General features: G+C 35.8%; 2 protein-coding genes across 6 annotated transcripts; one reads left to right on the top strand and one right to left on the bottom strand.

The window, feature by feature from the left end:
- Positions 1-104: 104 nt before the first annotated feature.
- On the top strand, positions 105-15,889 carry LOC135686883 (uncharacterized). Of its 4 annotated transcripts, none has more exons than XM_065203260.2 (23): positions 105-1,149; positions 1,545-1,585; positions 2,445-2,724; positions 3,076-3,149; positions 4,044-4,106; positions 4,550-4,654; positions 4,977-5,055; positions 5,409-5,490; positions 5,869-5,961; positions 6,084-6,153; positions 6,309-6,470; positions 6,876-6,943; positions 7,173-7,246; positions 7,833-7,939; positions 8,637-8,731; positions 8,951-9,048; positions 9,242-9,327; positions 9,988-10,080; positions 10,791-10,826; positions 11,115-11,363; positions 12,059-12,163; positions 12,689-13,033; positions 13,458-15,889. In XM_065203260.2, the coding sequence occupies exons 1-23, from the start codon at positions 795-797 to the stop codon at positions 14,868-14,870; spliced, it is 4,173 nt and encodes a 1,390-aa protein (XP_065059332.2). In that variant the 5' UTR covers positions 105-794; the 3' UTR covers positions 14,871-15,889. The 4 variants fall into 4 exon arrangements, with proteins under 4 accessions (XP_065059332.2, XP_065059331.2, XP_065059330.2 ...); XM_065203259.2 differs by having other exon boundaries at positions 2,442-2,724; XM_065203258.2 differs by having other exon boundaries at positions 1,542-1,585.
- Positions 15,890-17,255: 1,366 nt separating this feature from the next.
- LOC135686889 (glycine receptor subunit alpha-2) lies at positions 17,256-24,895 on the bottom strand. 2 transcript variants are annotated; one of them, XM_065203268.2, is made up of 8 exons: positions 24,735-24,895; positions 24,440-24,540; positions 22,709-22,776; positions 21,812-22,035; positions 21,302-21,384; positions 19,454-19,597; positions 18,486-18,841; positions 17,256-17,856 (listed from the first exon to the last, which is right to left on the bottom strand). In XM_065203268.2, exons 1-8 carry the CDS (start codon positions 24,779-24,781, stop codon positions 17,395-17,397), a joined length of 1,485 nt encoding a protein of 494 aa, XP_065059340.2. In that variant the 5' UTR covers positions 24,782-24,895; the 3' UTR covers positions 17,256-17,394. The 2 variants fall into 2 exon arrangements, with proteins under 2 accessions (XP_065059340.2, XP_065059341.2); XM_065203269.2 differs by lacking the exons at positions 22,709-22,776; positions 24,735-24,895.
- Between the last annotated feature and the right edge of the window lie 2,485 nt (positions 24,896-27,380).

Genomic DNA, 27,380 nt, shown 5'->3' with positions numbered 1-27,380 from the left:
CTTACTGGTTTTTTATTGTGCATCATTTACGTTTGGGATTTTTTCTCAATGCGTTCAAGAAACAAAGCCTGACAGGGTATTCTCACTTGATTAAATTTGTTCTAACTGTAGGGTTTAGGATTTTTGAAAAAATGGGTGCAATGATTTAACGAAACTTCCCAAATGATATAGGGACAAATTTCTTCAACTTAAGATGAAAACCAAGGCCATAATATAACGGGCAATTGTTAACTTTGTTACTTCAAGTTTTAACTTTTCGAATATATAAAAAGCCAAATATATTACAGCTGAAAGTGATATAGATAAAGAAGGAGCCCTGCCACACACACACAGTCAACTGACGTATATTTTTTGATGTAAAATTGAAGAGTAAACTCCTCCATTATTGTGAGCAATGGGCTATTTCCAAGTGCCAAGATAACACAGTCGAAAATGTTACTCAGAAAATTCCTCAGAAAATGTGTAAAATGACTATCAGTACAATATCAATAGACTACATGGAGTAAAACAGTACAACGGTGAAGGATTAATTCCTTGAAAGCCCCTGAAAATAAAACACTGTAAATTGCAAATACAACACTCGACCATCGTCACATCATAATCGAGGTCACATCGAGAGGAAGGACCAGGACACTGATCGATAAGCATGGCTTCTCAGTGTCCTAAAAACTACCTTCGGATGCTAGGTAGCAACAGGTATAAATACAAAACACTGACGCAATGCAAAAAGCATCTGAAATAGGCGAAAGTGATAATGAGATACTAAGAAAACATTAAAATAAGCTTGATAGTTGATGAAAATAACGGAAAACAAGAAAGGCATAAACATAAATGTCAATAAAAAAATTGCACCAACGCAGACGCAACTGAGGGAGGAGCGTATGAAGAACGCTGTCTACGCATGCGCATTTGTTCAGGAAGCATGCCTCCAAGGCCGATCGCTTCGATTGTGGGAAAATTACCCCTTGATAGAAGTAGGGAAGGGGTGTAAATGTTTCGAGAAGATGGAGATACTCTCCGAAGTGGAGAAAGAGGCGCTTTTGAATGAAATCAAACAGATAAAAGATGTTCTCTATTCTGATCGCAGTTCAAAGAAAGAACAAAATGACCTTGGTATAGAAGAATCCGAAGATGACGATAGCTTGTCTGGTGGGTGTCCTACATCAATGTAGTTCGATGTTTACCTTTGTAACTCATCAACTCATTTCTTTGTGATTTTTCAGGTTGACTGTAATCTAATTTCTGCTATGTTTTGCAGCATGAAGTCACTTGGGAAAGTGACATGCAGCAAATTGTCTGCAAAAATATAAAACAAATTTTCAAAAACATCGTAGAGGACACCCTTGCAGAACCCTTTTTCGACTATATTTAAAAAATTGCAGCTTTGAAGCCACAATTTTATGAATATTCTATATTCATATTCCATATTCAATATCTGATATTTAATATTCGTAATTCTTTCAAACATGTTTCCTATATCCTGCTGCAAGATAGCTTAAAATATTTTGATGTTTACATCACGATTATTCTCTTTTCTGCAGAAGATGATTGCCAAGACGAAGAGGATGTGGATTCATTTTCATATGTAAGGATGTGCTTCAATTGCCTCAAGTTTTATTAGTGCCATAGGGTTGTAAAAGACATGATAATTTTGACATTTTTCTTCTGTTTTTGTCATAATGTAAACGATGATTTAAAAATGGCTTTGAAAAGATTTTTCAAATATTTTAAGCAAATATTTTACAACATGACTTAAGCTTTTTGTCTGTCACTCTTCAGGGTATAAAAAATAAAGAAAGAAAATATTTTCTAAGTCGTGTTTTTAAATGTTTGCTTTTCTAAAAGCTATTTTCAGATTTTATACCACCAAAAAGTTGTTTAAAAGATAGTTAAGAAAAAATGAGAATCAATTTAAATTATAATAGAATATAAGGCACCTGGGTTAAAGCAGTGATAACAAGTTCTTCCTAGTTGTCCTAAGCAACTTAATTTGCTTCCATTTTATTTAAAAAAAATTAAATTTCACTCCTTTAGTTCATACAATTGTTACCTGCATTTGGAAAATGTTTGCTATATATATGTTTGATGTTGCAAGTTAAAAATTTATGTAGTTTTATTAAGAAAAGTGAAATGGAAAATACAAATGTAGGATTGAAATCCAAATGCCTAAAATAAGGCAGGTTGTGGTCATTTGAGCTCTCAATTTGAAGGAAACAAAAGTAATGACCAGGTACAGATTATAACTGTTCTTGATTAGATCTCACAGATGCACAATCATGTCAGGCACATGGTTTGTGTGCAAACCTTCTTTTTACTTACTGAAGTTTTCTATAAACAAACAGAAGTTTATCTAACGATAAAATTAAATAACCAAAAATGATAATATTGATATCATTCACAAATGATCTTAACAAATTATCAAATTGTGTTTTTTGTGTAAGCAGTCAAAGGCCTCCTCTGCTTGGATGTCACATGTAACCTTATCAGACGACAGTTCACACAATAATGAAGATGAAGACAAGGATCACTGTACTGTTAATATCATTGAGAGAACAAAGGCTGCCCTACAGCAAGTGGAACATCCTTCCTTCACATCTTTAAGATCATCATCATCATTGTTTCCAAAGAATATAGTTGAACCCCCAAGCGAAAAGTCGTTTACAGAAACTTCATCCGACAGTTTTCTGAAAATCCAATGCAATTCAAGGGAAGTGATCAATGAAGGTATGTATTTAGATATATGTCAGCTCTTAAGTGTCAGCTCTGAGATATTTTGATTAAATTCGCAGCCTGGTTGTCAGCTTGTTACTGCTTCATCATTGATCTATGCTTGTTACAGTACTGTGGTACAACCAGTATTTCTTCTCTTATTTTGTACAGGAATGTAATCTTTTCTGAAGTGTTTATTGGTAGATGAAGGCAGAAAAAGTTTTTCTGATTTTCCAACCCATTTCTTTATCAGGGACACAGCCTTGCTTGTCTAAAGACTGAGTTTTAATTTCATCTTTTATCATTTTCTCAAAATAGTTTTTTTGGTAAAAGCTTCAGAATAAAAATTAGTTATCTAAATTTTAGGTGCTCCTGTGTCAAATGTAAATCCCCAAGTGGGCTCCTTGGAATGGGCCTTACAGTTGAACAGAGACTATCAAGTATGTACTTTAAGGGCAATCTTAAGCACTTGGTAACACATTATGTTTTTTTGGTGATTCACTTTAAATTATGCATGAAACCGTCAAAACTGTAAATGACTTAAAATCCTTAATTTTTTTATTCAAAGATAAATGAATAATACATGGAAACTTTTAAAAAGCACAGAATATCTTGTTCAAATGGAATACTACCTTGTCTGTGTGGATAGGTTAGATGATGAACAAAAGTTCCATAAAGTCCTTGACCGTAGTGTTGAGATGGTAGTGTTGAGATGCTGCATCCCCTCTCCAAGTTTTTAGTGGACATTTCTGCTATCAAAGTTCTTATGCTTCAACTTATTATAGAAAAGGTTGGTATTTGTAAGACTGTACATTTTTCCTGGCATATATTTATGTGTTGGTCACAACATCTGTGGCTAGGACTGTATGGACTGTACAGATGATATTAAAAACATCTATAGAAGAGAAGATACACATTATTTGAAGACATTGACTTTTGGACTTTTGGACTTTTGGACTGAGACATTTGGGAAAACGACTTAGAATGAAAAACTTTTAAGTGCATTTTTGACAGTTACAGCTATTTATGATACCTAGTATATGCACAGGCTAACTATAAATTTAATTATGAAACTTTTGGACAGAACAAATTTTGCAAAAACAACTTACTGAGAAAACATTTTTCAGAAAAAAACCACATCTTAGATAATTAGAGCTTCAGGCAAAAGTTTGATCAACTGAAGGTTTCCAATTTAAATTTAAATTTGAAGCTGACTATTTTTTTACCTCTTTGTTTATAATGATGTATATAAACATACATATTAAAAATAACTTGAATATGGAAGCATGATTTTCACCACCTTACAAAAGACTTTTTCTTTTCTCGATCTTAAGGAGATTATTAAAGATGAACTGATTCGAATTAACTGTGCACTGAGAAACAACAGATGCATGCAGGTATGTGCTTGCGCTACAACCATTGCAATTTTACACCTATCTTCATTTTCTGATCATGGTATTTCTACCCATGATTATAGGATATGCCTGAGAAATCATTTTTACTTGTTGATCAGCTTTTCGATTTTCTTGTTGATGGGATAAAAAGCCATTTTATTTTATGCAGTAGAAAGTGGCTGACTTTTTCGGCTTTTGTCCTGTTGTTAACCTATTGTGACATGAAAGTGCTGCTTTATTGTTATTTTCAATTGCTTTTTGAAATGCTTCATATCTTCACATCATTGTCATGTGAATCTATTATTTTTTGTATCAATGTTCCTGTGAGTTTTAAGACGTTTTATTTTTTCAAAACCCCTCTTTGAGGTTTCTTGGTGCAAAGTGAAATTATGATGTTTAGGCAAAATTCAAGGTTTTGAACTATAGTTTCTTTATTGTACTTTAAGGCTGAAGTTGAAAGCAGAAGTAAAGAATCCCAGAACCCACACATGTTTGGTTATTCGTTCTTTGCAAGATTCCGTCCAACATATTTCAAGGACCGCTTTGGAGAGGTATTTTCAATAAAGTATTTGTCCACATTGTCTTATTTAATATGTAAAATTCTTAAATCATACTGTAAAATTTTTATATGACAATATATATTCATAAGAATTATGTCTGTTGATTATTCTATGGTAAAATCCTCTATATGTTTGCACATAGAGCATCTTATATACTGATCAACTTTTTGTTGCTAAATAATCATTGAGATTGGCTTGTTGTACATTGAAGGAATAATAAAGCCAAATTAATATCATTTAAATACGATTTTGTACAAAAACAAGTTGAATATTGTTGATATTAATTTGTATTTGTTTTTTGCTCAACTTGCAGGGACCACCAGATAATGAAGACAGTAAAGACAGAAGGGCACTCAAGAAAGTGCATCCATTTTTCCAAACGACAAAACTTTGTAAGTTTGTATTTTGTAACTTTTTAAATTTTTCGTACTGTTTATTAAAAGTCTGGTAAGAACATCTTATATTTGTTTTCTAATAAAGGTAAACATTTTTCATTGTTAGTTTACCAGTGCTCTAGTTTGTTTTGCAAGGATAATGCATTTTTGGAGAAAGCAGTTGTTCATTGACTTTAGTTAACATTTTCTGTGTGAGCTATGCTGAACGTATGATTAGCTATGTAGACGAAAACGGTCTTAGTCGAAGAATTGGTGCAATGTCTATTTCATGTGATAAGATCTTGGATGTAATTCTAGGTAGAAAAATACAATAGTTCTGTTAAAGACTTTATATTTCTTTCGATTTCAAGGGACAGGAAAGGAACGAATGCTGCTTGCAGAGGGAGTGGAAAATCAGAACCTTGAAAGAATGACATTATCTCTGAAAGAACGGTTTGTGATATTTAATACAATTTTTGTTTGTTATATTTCCCTTGTTAACAATTGATGTATTTCATTCATTCTTCAATTATTTCGCTGTTTTGCTTGTTTGTTCGTTTGCTCGAGCGGACAGAGTACGGTACTGTCAATTGAAAGGGATGTAAACTCAGTCGATAAAAGAAATGTAATTAGATATATGCAGAAGAAACAAGTAAATGATTTCGCAATTTAGCGATGCCTGTATGCGAAACAAATTTCACAGTATCTTCGGACTGTTGATGAAAAATCAAGTTGTCTGTTAAAGCATAGTTCAAGCAACAATGCAAATGTACCCTAAAGATATTTACTGCATTCCAACACACTATTTTGTTCTTAATTTTTTTTAACCAGACTTAATCATTTAAAGAAGGAATTGAAGAACAACAACGATAACAAAGTCAAGAAGGAAATTGAAGAAGTTGAGAAGAAATTGAGAGATCTTCAGTGAGTTTGTCCTGTTGTTTCACCAGATTATCTAATGTTTGTAAATCTATAGTTTTTTATATTTTCAATAGTTTGCATTTATTTTTAAGATCCTGTTTATGAATTTGAAATCTTGTTTTTAGAACTCTGCCTAAGATCGAATTAAGGAAGAGTCTAATGGACCTTGACTTTGAAAGTGTTTCTCGGTTGTATGTAAGTAGACGCCTTAATTTCATTGTTCAAAAAGCTTTAAAATTCAAGTTTATTGTTTCTCTAGGCTATTATTTTTATTTTCTACTGCACAGTAAGGATCTACTTTGCACTCTCAGATGCGGCGTGCAGTTGTTAAAGCAACTTCTTTTTTGTAGCTTCCACAAAGGACGGAAAAAGAATGCCGTATTAGATGGCTGAACATCGAACACCCCTGCATAAATCAATCAAAATGGACAAAAGAAGAAGATACAAAACTTGTTTCATTGGCTAGAAAGTACAGTAATCGACATTGGGAGAGGATTGCTCAGGATTTAGGGGTTCGATTAACTTGATTTTGAAGTTGATGAATATCATGTTTTTGAGGCAGGAAACCCGAAGAGTTGTATATTATTTGCTCAAACAGTCAATTTGCCTCTCCTAAGTTGAACATCGTAAATCACTATTTTCAAAATCTCAGTCCTGCAAGCGTGATTGATTTTGTTCGCCTTTTTTAATTTTTTGGTCGTTATGGGTTGCTCTCTGTGATTCCGTGAGCCCTTCAAGCATTCCCTACACAGTACGTCAAGAGTTTTGTCCTATGTAAGCTTATGGTACTTTTTTGTAACACCCGAAGGCTCTTGAAGCTCCGGATAATGTGCTGCTTGAAGCTCAATATACGTCATTCAAGCTTTTTGTTGTTTTTGTAATATCTCAGTTCTAATTTCAAGTATCTTTTTTCTCAGACTTTCCGAACTCCAGTGCAATGCTTTCAGCGTTTTCAAAGAAGCTTAAACAAAGACCTTGTCAAAAGGTACTGCACTCTTGTTTTTATCACGTCATTTTGCATTAGGTTAAGTTTTTATTTCAAAACTTAAATGAGAACAGTATAAACACTGTTTTAAATTATACTGTAAGCTAAATTCAGTCTGAAGCATTACATAATTTACCTCCTTAAAAGTTGATTGTTTTTCATAACATTATCTATATGTTTCTGCTAAAGCTACCTTAATGGCTCAGGTTTTACCTTTGGCTTTTTTAAGTTCGTGGACAGCATCAGAGGATGAAGAACTATGCTTTGCAGTTGACGTCTGCCCTAAAGGAAGTTGGCTTCAAGGTAATATTTGGGCTGTGTAGAGTTTTGTAACAGAAATATAAGCATTGTTTTGTTTCTGTTTCTTAACTAAGTATTGGCACTGAAATTCGAAAGTATTTATCAAAGAAGTGAAAAATTTGATCCCAATCAACTGTACTTTCCAAGGAATCAATATTATGTGATGTATCTATAAGAACAACTCTTAAAAGAAACATCAGGCTGATATTTACCCAAAAAGTAAGAACAATAAGAGAAAAAGGGCAGGCCGAAATTCAACAAAACTCAAGACCTAAAAAACCAGAACAAAATTAAAAATAAAGGGATAGCGATTCAAAAATAAAAGGATAGCAAAAATATGGGTACAAGGACAACATCCGGGACAGAGTCTTTATTTAGCTCATGTTATCTCGGGACATTTCTTTGCACAGGAAATTTGATTTAAAGAATAAGAAAAATATAAAAAAACACGTGAGGCTGAAATTATGCGAGAAATAAGAAACGCCAGGCTAAAACTGAAGCCAAATGTAGCCATTTTAATTTTCATTCATAGCTTCTTTAATGTCACGGCCGCTTTATTGTAGCATATTGTTCCTATACTTATTTTTAGTGGCGAATATGCTTGAGGGGAGATTGCCCATGCAATGCCTGATTCGCTATAGGAAGGGCGTTCAACCTGGGTTAAAGAAGGGCAAATGGACCAAAGAAGAGAATGAGGTGTTTTGACTTATAGTTTTTTGATGATGTTAAATCTTGTATAAATTGCTCCCTCTTTGCTTGAAACTTTGTATATAACGTTATGCTTGTTATTGGGAAGTCTGTGTAATTTTCTATCGGAATATTGGCTCTATAAATTATGTCGATATCGTGAATTTTTCGGAATTCACTGACTATCAATATCGTGTGCTCTTGCAAACAATGTTTTCTAAAATATATGAAAAAGGAATTAAGTAGTTTGAAAACGAAATAATATTAATGGAAGCTGATGTATTCTATAGCAGGTCGGTTCAGGTTTCTCGCGCCTCATGATATTTGTGCCTATCTAGAGACACTGCTGTACTTTAATAGAGTCGCATTCAAATGGCTCTCTTCAAGCCAATGCACCTTCTTGCCCGAGGTGCTCCAAGAATAGGACACCTACCATGTTTGTTGTTTCCTTGAGCCCTCGTCAAAGATAAAACATTTCACCCAATTTTTGACCCAACATTTGACCTAAAATTTTCTTTTTATTTTTCTTAGTTACCCAACCTTAATGACTAACTATCTAACATTTCACCCAAAATTTGGCCAAGCATCATGTTAAGTGAAAAATTGGATCGCTTTTCCATCATGTTTGGTCGCCCAACGTTATCGTGTTCGATGTTGGATGGACAAATATGCGTTCTTTTTGTGATCATGATTCGTTCAATTTCAGCTTCTACTCAAATACTGCAACATTTATGGTATTGGGAAATGGAAGAAGATAAGCCAACATATCCCAGGCCGAAGCGATTGCTCTTGCAGAGAAAGGTTGGTGCATAAGTATATCTTTGGGCCCTGAACGACGATACTCGCAATGTTTACTGTATATCAATCTCGATAAAGACCTTGATGTACAGCTCTGCCTACACGTCATTGAATGCTATATGACAGACCAGTAAACAGTAATTTTCATTAAATTAGGACGATATGCTAAATCAGGGTAACGTTTTGTCTTTTTGATACGGATATTTTCTGTCTCATTTATAGGTGGGTAAATTTTTACCACCCTGACTTGAAACTGCGAAGAAAATGGTCGAAAAAGGAGGACGTGCAGCTTCTAGAAGCCGTTGCTAAATACGGAGTCGGTAAGTAAAATTTTAAAGCAAAATCTTAACTCCTTTGTATCTTTGAATAATCCGTAGATTACTGAATATTGTTTTATTTCTTTAACAAAACGGAGGATGTTGTGTTATAGAAAAAACTTGGATATTGACTCTTCGTTTGTTTGAGCAGTTGCTTTCGTTTGTTTTAACAGTAGCAATGTTGTCGTATTTTTAGGAAAATGGACTCAAGTATCAAAACATGTTCCAGGAAGGACAGACAACATGTGTTGGCGAAGATATAGAATCATTCAGAGAGATGAAGTGAATATTCTTGGATATTTCATTTCATTTTTATCTATTAAGTGTGGTAACCCATTCAGCAATGCTGGTTTGCAAGGAGCCATGAAATGATAAAATAAAATATCAAATTACTTTTCCTTACCCTACCCACACAATTTTTGTTTCCCTTTTCCAATTTTATCTAGCTTTTCTCTGCTACTAACAGAAAAAACTTCTTACTTGAATCGTTTTTCAAATCTTTCAATTCCTAGTTTTGGAAATTTACCAAAAGAAAAGCCTTTAATTTTTTTAAGCAATATTTAAAAGGAGAAAAAGATTTGAGAAAATAAACTGAGAGAAAATAGAGCAAATGACATGATCAAGGCTAGACCAGGGCGTGACTGAAACGTTGCCGTGACGTACAGTGTTACAACGTAACAACGTAGCAGCGACGCACAGAAACACAACGTTGCAGCGATGTATAGAGTCACTGGTCGCGGGTTCAGTAATGACTCATCGTTTTCTCTCAGTATAAGCAATGTTTGGTCTCTATATATTCATTATGGCACTTTTTTGTAACCGACCGTAGTTTCTTTTTACTTGTAATCTATGAAAGATATCTTTAAACCTTTCGTAGCACTCCCATATCGATGATACTTTGAAATCTGTCCAAACTTGACGTTTGATTTTTATTTTCTTCAGTATGAAACATATCGCATAAAAATCCAGAAGAAGAAACATTTGCTGAATTATTTTGTGCATAGAAACCATGAAATTCCAAACATCGATTTTGATGTAAGTTGTTTTTATGCTTCTTACTCTTCCAATATTTCTTTTTTTGTGATTTTTGTAGAATATCTTGGCTCTTTCGACGATTTAGGCTGCAAATATCTTGCAAATCTTTTTTGAGGACAGTCTCCACCCATCCTTAATTTGCAGCTTTTGCAAAATTGTATAGGATATGAGTTTTGTGCAAACTCTCTCATCTGATATGCTCTCTCTACAATAATCTCGAACAAAAGGAGCAGGAGGGGCCTGTAGAGGGCGGTAGGTGGCCGTAGGGGGCTGTAGGGGCTGTAGGGGGCAGACTGCCGTCAAAGTTTTGATTAAAAATGCTTGAACCTGTTTTTCTTCCAGTAATTTCACATTATTCATGACCCTGCTCTAAAGTGGCTGAGGCTTTTGGAGAAAAGCTCTAGCCTAATATTTCATATGTAATTCACTAACAAGGCCTTCGAAAAACTTCCAAAAATGTTGCACGCATCCCAACCCATCGCAAATTGCTCAGTTGTATTATATCAATACTTTAAAACTGGCTTTTGATGTCCAAATTTGTGCCACAATAAAATATGAATAAAATGTGCTACAAAAAATCATTCGGAGGGGGGGAGGGGGTTAAGAGAAACTATGCAATGCTAGGAACTCGACTGCATGGTCCTGTAAGGTTTTGGACAGGATTGTTGATGTGAGTCAATTAACAAGAAATCTTTTTTCCAATTTTTTAGAAACTGGACGTTGGTGAACCGTCGGATGGAAAAAAAGTAAGTTTTTATCTTTCAAGCTGGGAAACATGTTACTGCTACTAAATTTCATCATTTTCGTTTTTCTTACGAGCCTGTAAAATACTTTTGAAAACCAGTTTACTTAACGTTAAGTGTAAAATTGCAACGTGCCCTGACAATGTGAGAATTTAAGCCAAAAAGTTCAAAATAATTTATCGCCTATTTTAAGTTACTTTAAAAGATCTGGTACATTTGAAGAACGTTTTCTATCAAAGTGGTCCCTTTTCTCGTTGCGAATTTCGAAAAGTTCTGCAATGCTTTTTACAGGGACAAGAAAAGCCACAGTGTGGATCAGTAAAAGGAGCTCCTACAACTCACAGAAAGCGAAAGAAGAGAACGCTACAGATGAGGAAAATTAATGTCAAGAGACGTAAAACGATTGTAGGTGAAAATGGAAGCGATGTTAAGGAATTAGCTGACGAGGACGGTGGACGAACATCAGAAGAGTTCGAGGAAGAATCCGAAGAAGAAGAAGATGATGGCAGAACTTCTGATAGTGAGAACGATATTGAAAAGGTGAATGACTATGTTGACTATTTGCAGGCATCGAGTTAAGCTAAATGTTCTATACATTTTGTTCGTGCTTCTCGAAGTCCTTGAAAAGGCTTGCGAAAATAGAATTATTTTTGGGATAGAATGCATTGTCATTAGGAACTTAGGACGCTGCGGCTAAAATTGATGTACATCTTCAATAAGCATAACATTTTGATATGAGATGTTTGAATGGATCATCTCCCTTCTCAATTCATTAGCTTCTTGTCTTTGACTGTAATGTTTTTACAGATATTGCCTTATAACTACGCTCAGCCCCTTACCAAGCTTTCCTGGTTGAAATAATGGTTTTTTTATCTCAATTAGAATATATTTTACCGAAGATAAAACTTGCGAGTTTGGTTTGCTAGCTTACGGTGCATAAGGTTTCTAAATTGTTTCTAAATTTTAAATCTATTGTAGCCAATCTTTTCAGTAGGAATTTCTATGATAAATAAAATCAATTGGATATTTCTTGTAAGTAAGCTCATTTGGAAGTGATTCATTCGTTCAAGCATTTGCACTTTTCCCGTTTTCAACTCATTCCAGGTTCTTGCAGACGTGTTAATGTTAAGTGGGCTGGTCAAGAACTGGCAAAAACTATTGCTCAAAGGGTTCTGAGAATTTCACTAAAGGAATTTCTCCTTGTGTTGATAATCATCTTTATAATTTTTTTAAAGCAAAAGGAGGAAAATGATCCCGAATACGAGATGCCTGATGAATATTCGTGTGACGAAAACGAATTCCTTGATAGCCGATGTGAAACTATTCTTGAAGCTGGTGAGGTAAGTGTTTTTGGAAAATTTGTTCTTGAGCCCCCTCTGTACATATTTTTCAATGTTTTTTCCCGTACACTAGAGCTGTTGGATAGTTTGCACTTCACCAATCGTTAGTTTTATCGTATTCATGTATATACCCTGCCCTGTTTCGTAATACATCGATTATCGGATTAGTCTTTTTAAGCCTCTCGCAATATAGATGCGTCAGAAATTCCTAACCATCGCAAAAGGTGATGTAGGACACTCAAGCTTTTGCACATCGCAGAGCTGTTTAAGGATTATGAGGGAGAGCGAGCAGAGAAAAAACCCAGTAGACGAAATAAATAAAGGAGTACGTTGTACATTTAAACAAACAAAACGTAAAAAGAAATTGTATGCTTAGGAACTAAATAAATATAGGAATTAAATAAACGTGGATATTAAACCCTTGACTCCTACTCAGCTGTCTGTAAGAAAAAAACTATGGTTCAGTCTACTTTCCTTTTTTTTAGTTCCAGTAAGTCCTTTAACTCAATTTTGCTTTACCTACAGCGTTTACTAGGTCGATATCAGACTCAAATTGCAACATACGTCGATGTGAAAAGGGATTTGTTCCTTTTGAAATTGCAAATTGACAAACTGGAAGACAGTAAAGAAAAATCCAGGCTGATCACTTTTAACAACAAACAGTTTAAGGAACTCGAAAACCTTCACTGGCTTCGTGACAAAAGGGAAGTTGAAAATCTGGTTAGATACCAGCGCTTAAAGGTTACATACCCGTTGGTTGATCTAAAGGACACGGTCAACGGTCCAGAAAATCTTGGCATTCGGCCTATGAGACCCGTTAATATCGCCAACATGCCCGGAAACTTGGGGCCTTTCACAATCCTTCTTGAGGTATGCATGTCTGTTCAGGACTAAATATAAAACTAGCTTTTCTCTTTCCCATGTATTTTACTCTTAGGCTTTGAAGCCTTACTTATAAAAATGAATGGGAAAAATGTAGGTTTTAAACATGACACTCATCAGGGCTTTCGACCTTGTGACCCTTATGCTTTTTGGGCCCTAGACAGGATCCACCCCACCTTCACCCTTTTATAAGATGTATAGGCTTTCTTGAATCTAATAACAATTAACAGAAATTCTAGTTAAGAAGCGGATGAGGGACGCATACGCAAGACTGAGATTCTTGCTCTACGTGCTTTGCTTGCACTTGTGTAACCCTCAGCTTTCTAATAAAGTTTTCACTTATGACGTTGCCAGGGTCACATCTGTCATGATGCTGATTTATTCAAGTCCTATGTTTTTTTGTTGATAACAGGTATTCAAAATCGACTATGCAAGTATCATGAAGCGTATGCAGGCAGCTGCAGCGAGCACATCTGCAAATGGAAACACTACTGCCTCTAACACAACCAATCCTAGCAGCACAGCAGGGAATAAAAACAAAGACTCTACACCCATGGGCCGGAAAGTTCCGCCATCTTTCCCCCAAATCACCCCAATTGCACCTAATCTTGTCACACTTAAAGCATTCCGCCAACTTTTATTGCATCGACAGAGACTTCTACAATTGTCTGACCACCAAACAAAAAGTCAGAACAGCGCCAGCACATCAACGGAAACAAGCAAAGTTAGTGGCCAAACTGGTGGTGCTGAGCTGAGTACCTCAAATGACTCCAATAGCCCTTGCAAAAGAGATGATCAACCGACCGATTCATTTAAGGTTATAGCCACTGATTCTTCCAAGGACAGTGGTGTCCCTAGCCTTTTGGATGTGCCTGGAGATTCTAGCGTACACTCAGTCAATGGTGAGTCAGCTGCTATCAGTCACAACCCACAGGAAGGCACCACCCTGCGAACATGCAAAATGGATGGCTTACCAAATTCGTTAACGACAAGTTTTCAACCTTCGTTAGCAATAAAAGACAGTCCTCAAACTAAGAATTCCTTTAGAAACACGCAAGACTACGCGACGCTCTCAGCAAGATTTAATGCTCTATTCTTGTGGCCTGCTCTTCTTTCAGCACACCCTGCACGAATTCCAGACCTGAAGGAAACCAAACTGACGGCGACTGCCGGCAGAAACGTTAAGCGCAACCCAAGAGACAGTTTTGAAGATCTTGTTGAGGCTAAGCGAGCTAGTGTTGCAGAGGCTAGCAGATCGGCTATTCGCAAAAATGAAAATGAAAGCAGCCAAAAAATAACCGCAACTGGTGCAAATGCAAATCAGCGTAACGAGTTAATGTGGAATAGAGTCATAAGAGATAGCAGCGCTTCTCATCAACCAGAGATGAAGACAGTGTCTGGTAGTAATTCAAAAGCTAAAACTCAGAGAAAAACCCAAAAGGCACAAGCTCCTACATTAACTAAAAAAGCACAAACGAATGCAAAAAAACAAGAATCAATACCGAAGGAAACGAAACCAAAAAAACAAAAACCAGTGCCGAAGGAAACGAAACCAAAAAAACTAAAACCAGTGCCCAAGGTAACGAAACCAAAAAAGCAAAAATCAGTGCCCAAGGTAACGAAACCAAAAAAACAAAAACCAGTGCCAAAGAAGCGTAGAAAAATATCCAGCAAAGTTGCAGATTGGTCTGAAAGTGATTTTAGTGACAGTGATACAGATTCAGTAAATGGAAACGAATGTTTTGAGCCATGTGACCCTGTTAGAACAAACGAAGGCGTTGCAATTGGCAAGGAATCTTTACGTAGCAGAGGTACTCAATTTTGAATGAATTTACCATAGTCTTCGACAGTTTTCGAGTAAAGGACAGTCGTCATATCGTTTTAAAGGCGCCTCTAATCAATTGATCTGCCTGTAATTATAGCATTGCATTTCTTGTTTACACTCTTTTTTTATAAGAACAATTTTATAAGAACACGAGCCTCAAAACTGGTCAAAAGTTAAGAACAAATTAAGAACAAGCTGAGGCTGAGCTTCTGCAAAATGCAATTTTGAACAACGTTTTTTCTCAAAATCGAGGATTTTTAGCGATGTGTGGGTGCTTTTTCGGTGAATATTCAAATTTGTCAGCAAATTAAGGCTGTCTCACTCACTTTGTTTGCAAATGAGGCCTGAACACCTCCTTAGAGCGAAAAAGCGAGCAAAAGCACTGCTTAATTTAAGAACAAATTAAGAACAATCCAGCCTAAGATTTTCGAAAAAATTAAGAACAGTCAGCCTGAACTAACATTTACTGGTTCTTATAAAAAAAAGAGTGTATCAGTCGACCCTTACAGTTGTACCCAGCCATTTATAAATCTCCTGTTGTCGGTAGGTAACCAAGCCAAGTTAAGCGACATTTCCGTCTTTCAGATCACAGGAAAACACTGCAGTTAGAAAACAGGAGCATTTTGATGACCTCGATGCTACGAGGAGGCTCGAAGAACTCAAATCGGAGTTCGCCGAGTCTCCTCCAATTAGGATTTCTACCAAGATTCTAAACATGTTTTGACTAGCGTTTGTATTAAGAGATATTCATAATCAATTACAGAATTTCATTTGAATCACACCTTAATACAAGGATGACAATATTACTAATTATTATTGCCTAAAACCTACCTTGCTTTTTGAGCTTATTAAAACTATTGAATCATCATCAAATTGTAAAAAAGTGGGGAAAACTTAACAAAATGGTGATCCGTCTCCATCAAATTATATTCCCCACCGATTGTTTGATTTCTGTCAGTAAACAAGTAGAATTTGTATTACTTTTTATACGTTGCATTTCGAGTTTTCTGTGCCAGTTGTAGTTTGTGCCAATATAGTGTACAAAGAACTCGTTTTTCTTTTTCATGTAAACATATATTTAAAAACTGGGATATTTGTCATCTTCATTAGGGAAATCTCAGTCAATTCAATTATTCTGTTTTCTGTATTTTTCGATTTGTTGCCAAGTCTTACAGCATTTGGAATAATGATAGTTAATGCTGAGTCTGTTTATGCTGAGTGACGCTTTTTTGTTTATAGGTAAAGAGTAATGCAAAGATTAATTAGATTTTAATGTGCCTTTGCACAGCAGATTTTTTACCTTTTCAGCTAGTGTAGATAATAATGCATCAGGTAGTCAGACGTATGGAGCACCTCTTAGTTAACTAGATTTTCATTCACCTAAACTGAATTGATTTACTCAGGTTGTCTAGAAGCAAGCGTGTCTAGAAGCTGGCTTGCTGTCACGTAAAAATGTCATGTATCGACATTTCTTTAAGAGTATAAAAATTAATAGAAAGTGTTCTATAGGCGTAAATAACTTTAAAGGATATTTTCCAATAGGAAGATCTTTAATTATAAGTGTTGCATTCTTCTTGTTAATTTCCTGCTTTGATGATTGAACGATGTATTAATGTCTAATTGCGTTTTGTACCTTTTTTGTAAAGATATCAACGACTTTCTGTGATCAGATCTTGATAGTCCTTTGCGTATTACATTGTAAATTGCTGCTCTTCAACTTTGCTGTTTATGCAATCATGTTTTGTTTTTATATAATAAGAATAATGATTTATTCCATTGTGTTACCTCATCTGATAAAGAACTTTGCTTGTGCTATGGAGCAGTGTTTTTTCGAATGAAAACCTGACACAATTTAAAAAAAAAATTTCAGTTGCTTTCTTATTGTCTAATAACGTAAGTATTGGTATGCGGACACACCAACCTAACTCCATCTTACCCCAATAACCTAACCATAGAATTCTTTAGAGAGAAAATTCATGAATGCCTTAAATTACAAACATCGATGTTCCCGCTCGATCATTGTCCATTAAGCTAAACTATCGAAGCAATAATTAGAGTGCCTTACTTGTATTGAAGCAGTACAAGAAGGGCTAGCGGAAAATTCTTCAATTTCGTGGGATCCTCACTAAGCCATTACCGTTGAAGGTAGTCAGCTGAAGGTGTGTTTTCAGTTTATTGCTTCATCTCAACTCTTACCTTGTTGTTACAAGTACATGCCTTGCTACTTCATACTTACACCCAAATTTCTAAATCCAAATTTAGATCTAAAACTAGACTGTTGCGTGCTTGTGTTCAAACAAAGTTTTTTAACTTGCCATTCTGTTATAACCAATGACTCCAGGCCGTGATTTCAATGAGTTTTTTGAACAATTAGACTGCTTTGAATTTAACTTAAAAAATCATATTCAATATAACAACAAGATAATAGCGTTGCCTTTCTTGCGAGAGTTACATTTATTGCCGCTATTTCTTGACAATATTTTGAGAATTAGAGGCTGGTTTATTATGTATACTTTACTATCAATCAAAGTTTTGTATTCTTACGTTTAAGATAAACAGTAGTGAAAAACAGTACATTGAAAATAAAGAACAAAATAGGGAAAATAACCCTTGAGAGTCTGTCTATAATGTGTCCATGATTTCTCGTTTTTGTGTGCTTTTCAGCAAGGTAGTCGACTATTTTTCTCCACACTACTAAAAGGCAACAACTACAGTTTTTGTTTGAAGTAGTTGACCGTTTCATTGCAGATTTGTCTTTAGTCTCTACATTTTTCGTTTTGATATTCCGTCTCTTTATTTCAGTTGTGTTGTTTGCAGCACTGACTTCTGCATGGAGGCTGATCGAGCTGTGGCATATCTCATCACCAAGTGTTTCATTGTGAGCTTCTGAGTTGCTGTGTGACTGACTTGCGTCTCGCTTACCTGGCTGTTTCCGTAGCTGTTGCATCGGTATTTCTTCATTAAGGTCTGCTCGTTTTTCCTTCTCCTGTAATTTAAACGTACGGATATCTGTTAACGTGTTACTTTCATTCCTAAATAACTGTCAGGAATATAAATGGGAACGCCAACCAGAATGATGTAATGGATTGCATTTCATGGGAGATAAAATCCATGGAAGAGGTTTTATTCATTTTAGAAGTACGCATCTACACTTAAAACTTATGAAAAGAAACCAGAGACTGCAAACTATTCAAGCTCATCTTCTACAAGTCCGCTACAAAGATGATACTACATATTTGTTTCTTTTTGCTTAATTGCAGTGTTTGGCATTGGGAAAGTGTAACTTTTTATATGTTTTGAAGACAAATTATTTATCGTTAGACTGTAGCCATTAGTAACGGAAATTTACAAAAATAAGTTACACAGTATACAGCTGAACGTTGATAAGTCGACTTTGTTTAATTCGAACTCCCGTTATCTCGAACTTCTCCAACCCGTTATCTTTTCAGGTTTTGAAATGTATTATTTACAATGATAACCAGGGATAGTTCGAACATCAGGCAAATAAGCTATTAGAACCAGGAAAACTCGGCTAGAACCACCTATTAAAAACCATATCAAGAGGCTGTGACACAATGGTTATGTTAACAAGAGTTAACAGCTATATCTCTTCACCTTCATTTTTCGCCTCTTCTTTTTGTAGGACTTCTGCCATTTGACATCAGTTATGCCAACGATCGCAAATTCGATTATTGATGCAAACACGAACACAAAACAAGTTAGAAGGTAAACATCAATGGCTTTTGTGTAAACAACTTGAGGCATTGCCGCTCGAATGCTGTTTGTGAGGGTTGTAATTGTTAAAACTGTCGTGATTCCCAGAGAAGCCCTTGCCGGCGTTGAACGGTAGTCGATCCAGAAACCTACCCAGCTTAGAATAACAATCATGCCACAAGGAAATATGTAATTGAGTAGATAGAAACTTCGTTGTCTTTCCAGAATGAAAGTAGTCGACAAAACATCGTAACTAGCTGAAAAAATGCCAATTTTCAAAATTGAGCAACAAGTAACTTGAAGATATGTCTTTACAAATAAGAGCTTCTTCTACAAATAACATCTATTTACTATAATTTCTTGCAAGGTCCCTTTTTGATGCTTGAGCACAATGACGTCATTGAAAAGAATATTAACCTCCTGTTGATCTAAAATAGAACACTAAAAACCTAAAATCACCAATATTATGGATACACCTTTATTTCAATTTTTCATCTTTGAGAAACTAAAGAATTATGCAAAATATTCAATTTCACTTTTCCGCATGTTCCGCATGTTCCGCGTGTTCCCCCTGTTTCGCCCGTTCCGCGTGTTCCGCCTGTTACGCGTATCGATTTGGCCCGTACACGAATCAGAGTTATTAGAAACACCTGCAAGTCAATTATTCGGTAGGATGGAAATGAAAAAGAAGAAGAAGCTAGCTATAGATATAACACAAGAGTAAGAAAACTATCTTTAAACGAATGAAATGAGTAGTATCAAAAACAGTTTCAATATGATTTGTTGCCTATTCATTATTGCGGTTAAAACATTTGTGTCATTCTAACCAGTTGATGATAACCAATGTAGTAAATACAGCGAGATATTACCTGATTTGCTTACATTTACCACTGACTTGCTGTATGACATGGACTTGACTGAGAATTCAGACACCTGAAGGTCATTGTTAACGAAGATAGGCCCTCCACGTTCCAGGTTCCAATCCAGAGTGCAGTGTTCGTTGTCATAGGCATCTGGTTTTGAAGAGTTAAAAAGGTTATTCTAAACCACGTGGTACGATAAACAACAGCGCATGAAACCCTACAATTTTACCTTTCATTTTGAATATTTAACGTGGTTGGATGGGAAATGAGCACTTTGGGTTTCTTAAAGTCGTTTCTATGAAAGTTCTAACCATTTTTTCCGTTCAGAGTTTTATTGAAAATAATTGACTTGCTTTTACTCCTAAATCAGCAAAAATTCTCAGCAAAAATATAGCAATTAGATATATTGCAGAAACTTTCACTGTGTATTCAAAATTTCAACCCTCTAAGTTTCATTTTTTGTCAAGTTCAGTATCATTATCTTGCAGTTTTAATCTTAGTGATCTGCAAACAGGACCCTATTTCAACAACTCTAAAGCTGGATTTGTCCTAATTGGATGGCAGCTTGATTCCAAAACTCAGGCTATATTTTAATTTACTAGGTCTTTGTATAGGGATGTTAACTATATCAATGACAAGATTTTGGCTAGTGCGCGTGGACAAATACGCGTTAACAGCATAATAAAAGAGAAACACACTAGTGAGGGTGAGCTTTCACTGCTCAAGCATTTCATGAGTACTTTCTAACAACCTACGATTAGCTTCTGAGCTAGGTATTCAGGTAGAAATGAATTTCATTGACGTCACATTAAGTAAGAATCATATTCAATGCTTGATTGATCGAACAAGTCGGCTGGATATCATTAATTTTCAACTTCCATCCCGCTTTGAATATGAATTTATTGACGTCTCTAATACATACCTACGCCGCTAGCAGGCCGAACTCATTAATTTTTCATGAAAGTCCAAATTTTCATATCCAATGAACATAGTGTTTCTTGTTTCATGTACAAAATAATGTCTTTTTATCAATAGCCGGCTCCCTTCAAGTTGTCAGTGTGGTGTGGTATTTATAGTTACGTGAATAAGCATATTTATGATTACTTTAGTAAACAAGGCTCATTCAGATTCTCGTTATTTGCAGGTAACGACCTTAGTGCAAAGTTCAAACCAAACATTTGAAACTTTCAACTCCAAACTCCAAAGAGCAAAAACAAGCAAATTTAGGCCATTGCGTCAAATTCATGTATATTGTTGCAGTAAAGCTCATGATAAGGGGAGGTGAGGGGAGGGGTGGGGAGAAAAGGGGAAGGGAGAGAAGAGGAGGGAAAGGGGGTTAACCCTTCCTTAAACAGGTCAGTGTGTGTTTGGTTGGGCAATTTGCTTACGTGGCAATGTAAATTTAAGCTTTACTTATTATTGGTTTTCCATTAATGAGCAATTTCCATTAGCCTTTAAGAGTCGGTGAACTGTTTGAATGATTTCATATACACAACAAAGAATCTTTATAGAAATGCAAGTATATTATGTCACAATGTCAGATGATGCAGCATTTAGTGTTGTCTTTGGTGTGGCTTCCAGACGCTCCTTACAGCACAGTCCCCTTTCTAACTTTTAGGACCGTATCCCTGTGTCTATACAAATTGTAATAGCTTTTGTTTAAAATGAAGTAGTGAGTCTATTTGACGTATGCTGCCAAGAAGATCGTTGTAAATCTCGGAACTTTGAAACAACTGGCAACTGCCACATTCTGAAATGGCCACTTTTCGATACGAACTGTTTGTTTTAAATAAAGAGCAACGCCTCTATAAAAGGATGAATCAATGACAAAATATTGACTTGCTAGCTACTTACAAAGTCTGATATCCATCTGGCATCTTTGTTGATCGAATGGAAAATTTCGAAGGTCCATTGGACAATAAATAGTCTGTGAGGCGCTGTAGTAAAGAGATGGTGTGATTAAATCTCTTTGTTCTATGTTGCAAAGTACAAATGCAAACTTTATTATACCTAGCTATCTTTGTCTTGTTTATACTAACACTCTTTTCTTAGTTTGGTAGTAGCTATCACGTTTCTTTTCAAGCAAAAACAAGCCAATCATTTTCAATCAGAAAGATAAAATTAGCTTAAGATCAGAAACTTAAATTTATTTAAAAAGCATAGTGCAAAAAAGCATGGTGCAAAATTACTTATATGATAAACATACTCAAATGTCAGATTCTTGATAAAAATTGAACATGGATGTAGAACCTGTATACAATAAACTCCATAACAACTGAAGCTCTTTTAGTCTTTACAAACAATTCAACAGATCACTATTAAAAAACATTCAATTTTCATGAAAATAAAAACAGTGACACAAACCCACGACTTAGAAATATTTCTCCCCCATGATGAATGTGTAAGGCAGTGTTTGGCTTCATAAGATCATGCCATTTGCCTTTCTTTGCAGCTGGGAAGTAGACTTCAGGCACCCAGATATCTTTGAAGGCCTCGATTCCAAATGCTTTCCATTCAGAACGATTTAAAGAAAGATCAAGTCTGTGATCTCTCCAGAATTGTCGAACAAACAAATTGACATCCATATGCTGTTTGCAAAAAAATTTTCGAATTTTAAGTAGATTGATTAAATTAATGTTCATAATTTGTTGCGGTATGACATGATATGAAATGTAGAATGGTATATGTTATGAATTATATATCATTGTTGTAGAATATGTATGCTATAATATGATACAAGAAGATAAAGGAAGCAACTTTTTAAACATAGAAATATGCAAGAAATATGATGTAATAAAACAGTATGTACTGAAATATAACAAGTATTTTATTGTATAACGTGCTATCATACCTTGAAATATGAAAAATATTTAATATAGGATGTTAGAATATAGTATGGTATGATATAATCTTTTGTCGGCAGTGCCCTTGGCGTAAGGGATGCTTAGGGAGGCTTAGAACGGATCCTGCCCGCTTGCTTTATTGAGATAGAAATGCCCGAATGAAACCTGAAATGCAATAAACTTTGCCTGATTAGAGGGGTGCAAGCCCCCCAGCCCCCGGCACCTATGTCTCTCACGCCTAGATTATTACTACTTAACTAACAGTATTCAGCCTTGCACTAAAATTAGCTTGGTATAATGACACTACGATATTGTTTTGGAAGTGTTGACAAAGCCTGTATTTTATTACTCAATTATAGTGCCAATTCTACAATGTTTTGATTAAAATGTCAATATTGCGATCATCATACTTTCTTACCATATAATATCTTTTAATAGGAACCATATCGACGACATAAAACTGCATCGAAACATTAACAGGTTCACCTATTTAGAAAGATAGAGTTAAATGACAGTCTGTTAAAGTGATATTGATGGTGAAAGTGACAGTGACAGTGAAAGGACAGTGACAGCGAAAGAGGCAGTGACAGTGACAGCGATAGTGACAGTGGCAGTGACAGTGACCGTGGCAGTGACAGTGGCAGTGGCAGTGACAGTGACAGTGGCAGTGACAGTGAAAGGACAGTGACAGCGAAAGAGGCAGTGACAGTGACAGCGATAGTGACAGTGGCAGTGACAGTGACCGTGGCAGTGACAGTGGCAGTGGCAGTGACAGTGGCAGTGACAGTGGCAGTGACATAGACAGTGACAGTGGCAGTGGCAGTGGCAGTGACAGTGGCAGTGACATAGACAGTGACAATGGCAGTGGCAGTGGCAGTGGCAATGGCAGTGGCAATGACCGTGGCAGTGACAGTGATAGTGAAAGTGACAGTGACAGTGACATAGACAGTGACATAGACAGTGACATAGACAGTGACAGTGACAGTGGCAGTGACAGTGACAGTGACAGTGGCAGTGACCGTGGCAGTGGCAGTGACAGTGCCAGTGGCAGTGACAGTGACAGTGCCAGTGACCGTGGCAGTGGCAGTGACAGTGGCAGTGGCAGTGGCAGTGACAGTGACCGTGGCAGTGACAGTGGCAGTGACATAGACAGTGACCGTGGCAGTGACAGTGGCAGTGACGGTGACAGTGGCAGTGACAGTGATAGTAAAAGTGACAGTGACAGTGACATAGACAGTGACATAGACAGTGACATAGACAGTGACAGTGACAGTGGCAGTGAAAGTGACAGTGGCAGTGACAGTGACCGTGGCAGTGGCAGTGACAGTGACAGTGGCAGTGACAGTGCCAGTGACCGTGGCAGTGGCAGTGGCAGTGACCGTGGCAGTGATAGTGGCAGTGACATAGACAGTGACCGTGGCAGTGACAGTGGCAGTGACGGTGGCAGTGACGGTGGCAGTGACAGTGGCAGTGGCAGTGGCAGTGACAGTGACCGTGGCAGTGACAGTGAAAGTGACAGTGACAGTGACATAGACAGTGACGGTGGCAGTGACAGTGGCAGTGGCAGTGGCAGTGACAGTGACCGTGGCAGTGACAGTGACAGTGACAGTGATAGTATCAGTAAAAGTAACAGTGACAGTGACAGTGACAGCCACACGTTATTCTATTAAGTTATGTCAATCTAAAATTTACTATTTATTTTAAATTGATTAATGATGAGAAGTAATAAAGCTAAGCAATATTAAAAAATATTTTTATACTCATTCAATATAAATAGTAAAAGTACTAATTATTTTGATAATTAATTTGTACTATGTTCCCATTAAAATCTTCTTTTCTGAGATACTATTTAGGCGGAATAAGAAATTATACTATCCTTTTTTCCAACCCGCCATAGAGAGTTTATAGGAGAAATGTTTACTTAACAACGGGCAACTAAAAAATTTTCAATTGGAAAGTAAATCAGTAATATTCGTGATTGCTATTAGCTAGATATTCTGTTAGCAGATTTTCTTATTGATAATTCAATATGAATAACCATAAAGAACCAGTCTTTTTTGGAGAATAAACCAAAATGTTTTCAGTACTTGAATAACGTTTAGCTGATATAAAAAATTGTTTATAATTGTATTATGTAAAACACTCATACCTGTATGACTTGGAAGGATGCGTTTATCGTAATTTTTGAATATTTTTCTAAATTTCTCACTTATTTCTGATGTGTTCATTTTGGGTGCAAGTTTTGCTGTTCTGTAGACAAAATTTTATTAAAATCAAAGATGTGAAGATAATATATGTTTAAAACAATTGAATTTCAATATTTTATCGATTTTTCTTGTCGATTAAAACGCTTGACTGGTCAACATGTTAGGCACAACAGTGAGAAAAACTTAAAGTATTTCGCAGATGATAATATATAGAAAGGAAATAGCATTCTTCTTTACCTTATAATAAGACACAGTATAACGAAAAATGCGTTGACAGACATCATCAATGTTAGAACGGCGTGTTTTGCACTGATATAAGCTCTTCACTTTGCATTGTACCGTAGATGTGTAATATGAAGATATCTTATTGCCACTCAATTATTCATAAATACAAGATTCTTCAATATAGACATACTCTCAAACATATCTTTGCTGGTGGACCATTGTATTGCTTAGACAATGGCATAACAAAAACCTATTTGTAAACCTAAATCTTGATGCTTCGATTCGCTGCTGTCGATGAATGAAAAACTCATCAAATAGAAACCAAATTTACATAAGCCAAAGGCCCGTTCCAGGGTGCCAATGCAAACATGTTGGAGAATAGAATGATGGTGCTATTCATTCGAATTAAATGAAGTTCATTCTAATTCGAAACAATGCTATAAATAAAACATCCAAAAAGGTTTCTGAATGCATCAGATTTCAAAGTTGCCAGCAAGCTGTGCTTTTATAACATTTTTAAGCATTTATCAGTTGCTTTTGGTTTTATATTCAAAGTAGCAACTAAAAACTGTCCTGGTCAACGTATCGAATCGTAGACTTGTTGATTTCTAAACTGAGTTTTGCGACTAATTCAGCATAATAGTATGCTGTCCAAAAACAATCGACATGATTTGCTATATTTGGTTTTTACTTTCTAAAAGCAACAGTCAGATAACACAGATTTTTCAATTTGAATTGTTGAATTTTTCTAAGCAAAATCGAAAAAAAATCACTTCAAGTTTATCTCCCTAGATGTATCTTACATGTAATAAAATTAAATATTAGGCGTGCGTCTTCGGCATCTTCAAAGTAGAATTGTTAGCATCTAGCAACGCTAATTTAAACAGTGAGTCAATAGAAGGTCTAAATGGAAGAACCATTTGATGATGGAAATGGTTTTAAGAATGAATAATACGAAATAGGTAATTTTCTCAATCAGGTTTTATGCAACTTGAATGCCCGAAAGTCACCATCAGTTTAAATATAAGAGACAAAAAACTTTGTAAAAGCATTGAAATCCAAAATTTAGTATGCTTCTATTCCGACAATCATCAGAGTATAAACGTCACATAATGGCAAAGGGTGACCAAGTACGAATCGAAAGCACAGATGATCGAAAATAACGGGAGACGAACAATAGTGTGTTTGATTGGCTGGTTATTTTGACCAATCAGCAGCTGCCAGCCACTCATTTACTAGAAAATATATACTGTGAGTCCTCGAATAAGCCACTCTAAAGTAATTTTTGGGAAATAAGCCCCCACCCTCGAATAAGCCCGCATTGGCTAAGATATTTCCTCGACAGCAATAGCTTTATCCCATTGTATCTGCATTTGAAGCATGCTGACCAATTTACCCTGGTAATATTTTTAGCTGCTGCTAAGAAAGCCCTTACCTTCGAATAAGCCTACTCCTCGAATGAACCCACATCCAGAATAACTTTTGCGAAATATCGTATTTCCTCTAAAGAACGCCGCGGCAATTATTACAAACTCAAAATTTTGGATGCGGAGTTCAATAGAGGGCGGCGTTTATCGGAGGACGGCGTTCAATACAAATAGTAAAGTTTGTCAAATGAAAAATGCGATAAAAAAAGATAAAAAAATGTCAAGCCAAGGAATGTCAATATCCCTGTCTTCGTCAGAGTCCTCATCTCTATGAGATAAAAACTTTCATGGCTTTCGAAAAGTAAGCGTATAAACGATTCCTTACTTCTTGTTGGGTGTGTTTTCTAATGAACACCACTTTTCAAGATGCGGCGTTCAATAGAGGGCGGCGTTCAATAGAGGGCGGCGTTCAATAATGGGGGGCTTTTATCAGAGGGCGGCGCTCTTTAGAGGAAATACGATAAGCCCCCTGGGCTTATTCGAGGGCTTACAGTAATTGAAAACTTAACATAAAATGAAAAGTTTTTCGTTTATCAAAAGATTATTGTGATACCCATCTTTAAAGTTATTTTGATGCACATGCACCTGATTGTTGGTGATGCACAATTTAGAGACGCCTTCAATTCTAAACCTGTTTAAGTTTTTTTTGTTTGACGCTCTTGAGAGTATAAAACAGGAGTTATTATCAAAAATGGCAACTTAACTTTTTTTGGTATACATATTTGTAGTGGTCTCACTTCAAAACATACTTTTAGGGATAATTTAGAGAAGCTATAGAAGCAAAAACGGTTTGATACTTATATCACATAAAAAATATTATGTGGCATTTTATTGTTTTCTTTCTTTATTTAAAGTTGGTACAATTTCTAGCTATGCGTACTCAAGCTAATTAAAACCAACTGATTTAGATTTCCAACGCTAAATATAATATAAATCAAACATAACCGATGTTGCTAACGTATTCCTTGCAAAGATTACAAGTACAATTAAACGATGTAAATTCTGAGATTTTTTTCTTGAACATTTGTAAAGTAGGGGAGTACTTTATCTCATTTGGAACTGAGTTCCATATTAATATCCATATATTTTGTAATGTGTGGATCTGCTGTTTTGAATTGGGAGTTTCTTAAGTAATATGGGCATTCATTTATGGAAAATATTTCATCCATAAAAGGTGGACTCAACCGTTAGATGTTTTGTAAATTTCTATCGCAAGATATTGTAAATTTTT

This window comes from Rhopilema esculentum, chromosome 6 (assembly GCF_057945365.1).
Source record: "Rhopilema esculentum isolate cy_ngs chromosome 6, ASM5794536v1, whole genome shotgun sequence".
In the NCBI taxonomy this organism is placed as follows: Eukaryota; Metazoa; Cnidaria; class Scyphozoa; order Rhizostomeae; family Rhizostomatidae; genus Rhopilema; species Rhopilema esculentum.
The sequence above is the reverse complement of the archived record's forward strand: the minus strand, read 5'-3'. Positions and strand labels throughout refer to the sequence as shown.

Bases quoted from the DNA above. Each gene is read 5' to 3' on its own strand.
- LOC135686883 (XM_065203257.2), top strand. From the start codon at position 795: ATGAAAATAACGGAAAACAAGAAAGGCATAAACATAAATGTCAATAAA. The intron at 5,056-5,408 runs GTAAGTTTGTAT...TTCGATTTCAAG, and splicing joins TTTCCAAACGACAAAACTTT to GGACAGGAAAGGAACGAATG. The intron at 10,081-10,790 runs GTAAGTTGTTTT...CCAATTTTTTAG, and splicing joins TTCCAAACATCGATTTTGAT to AAACTGGACGTTGGTGAACC.
- LOC135686889 (XM_065203268.2), bottom strand. From the start codon at position 24,781: ATGATGTCTGTCAACGCATTTTTCGTTATACTGTGTCTTATTATAAG. The intron at 22,777-24,439 runs GTATGAGTGTTT...CTTTCTAAATAG, and splicing joins CATCCTTCCAAGTCATACAG to GTGAACCTGTTAATGTTTCG. The intron at 22,036-22,708 runs GTAAGAAAGTAT...TTTTGCAAACAG, and splicing joins CTATTAAAAGATATTATATG to CATATGGATGTCAATTTGTT.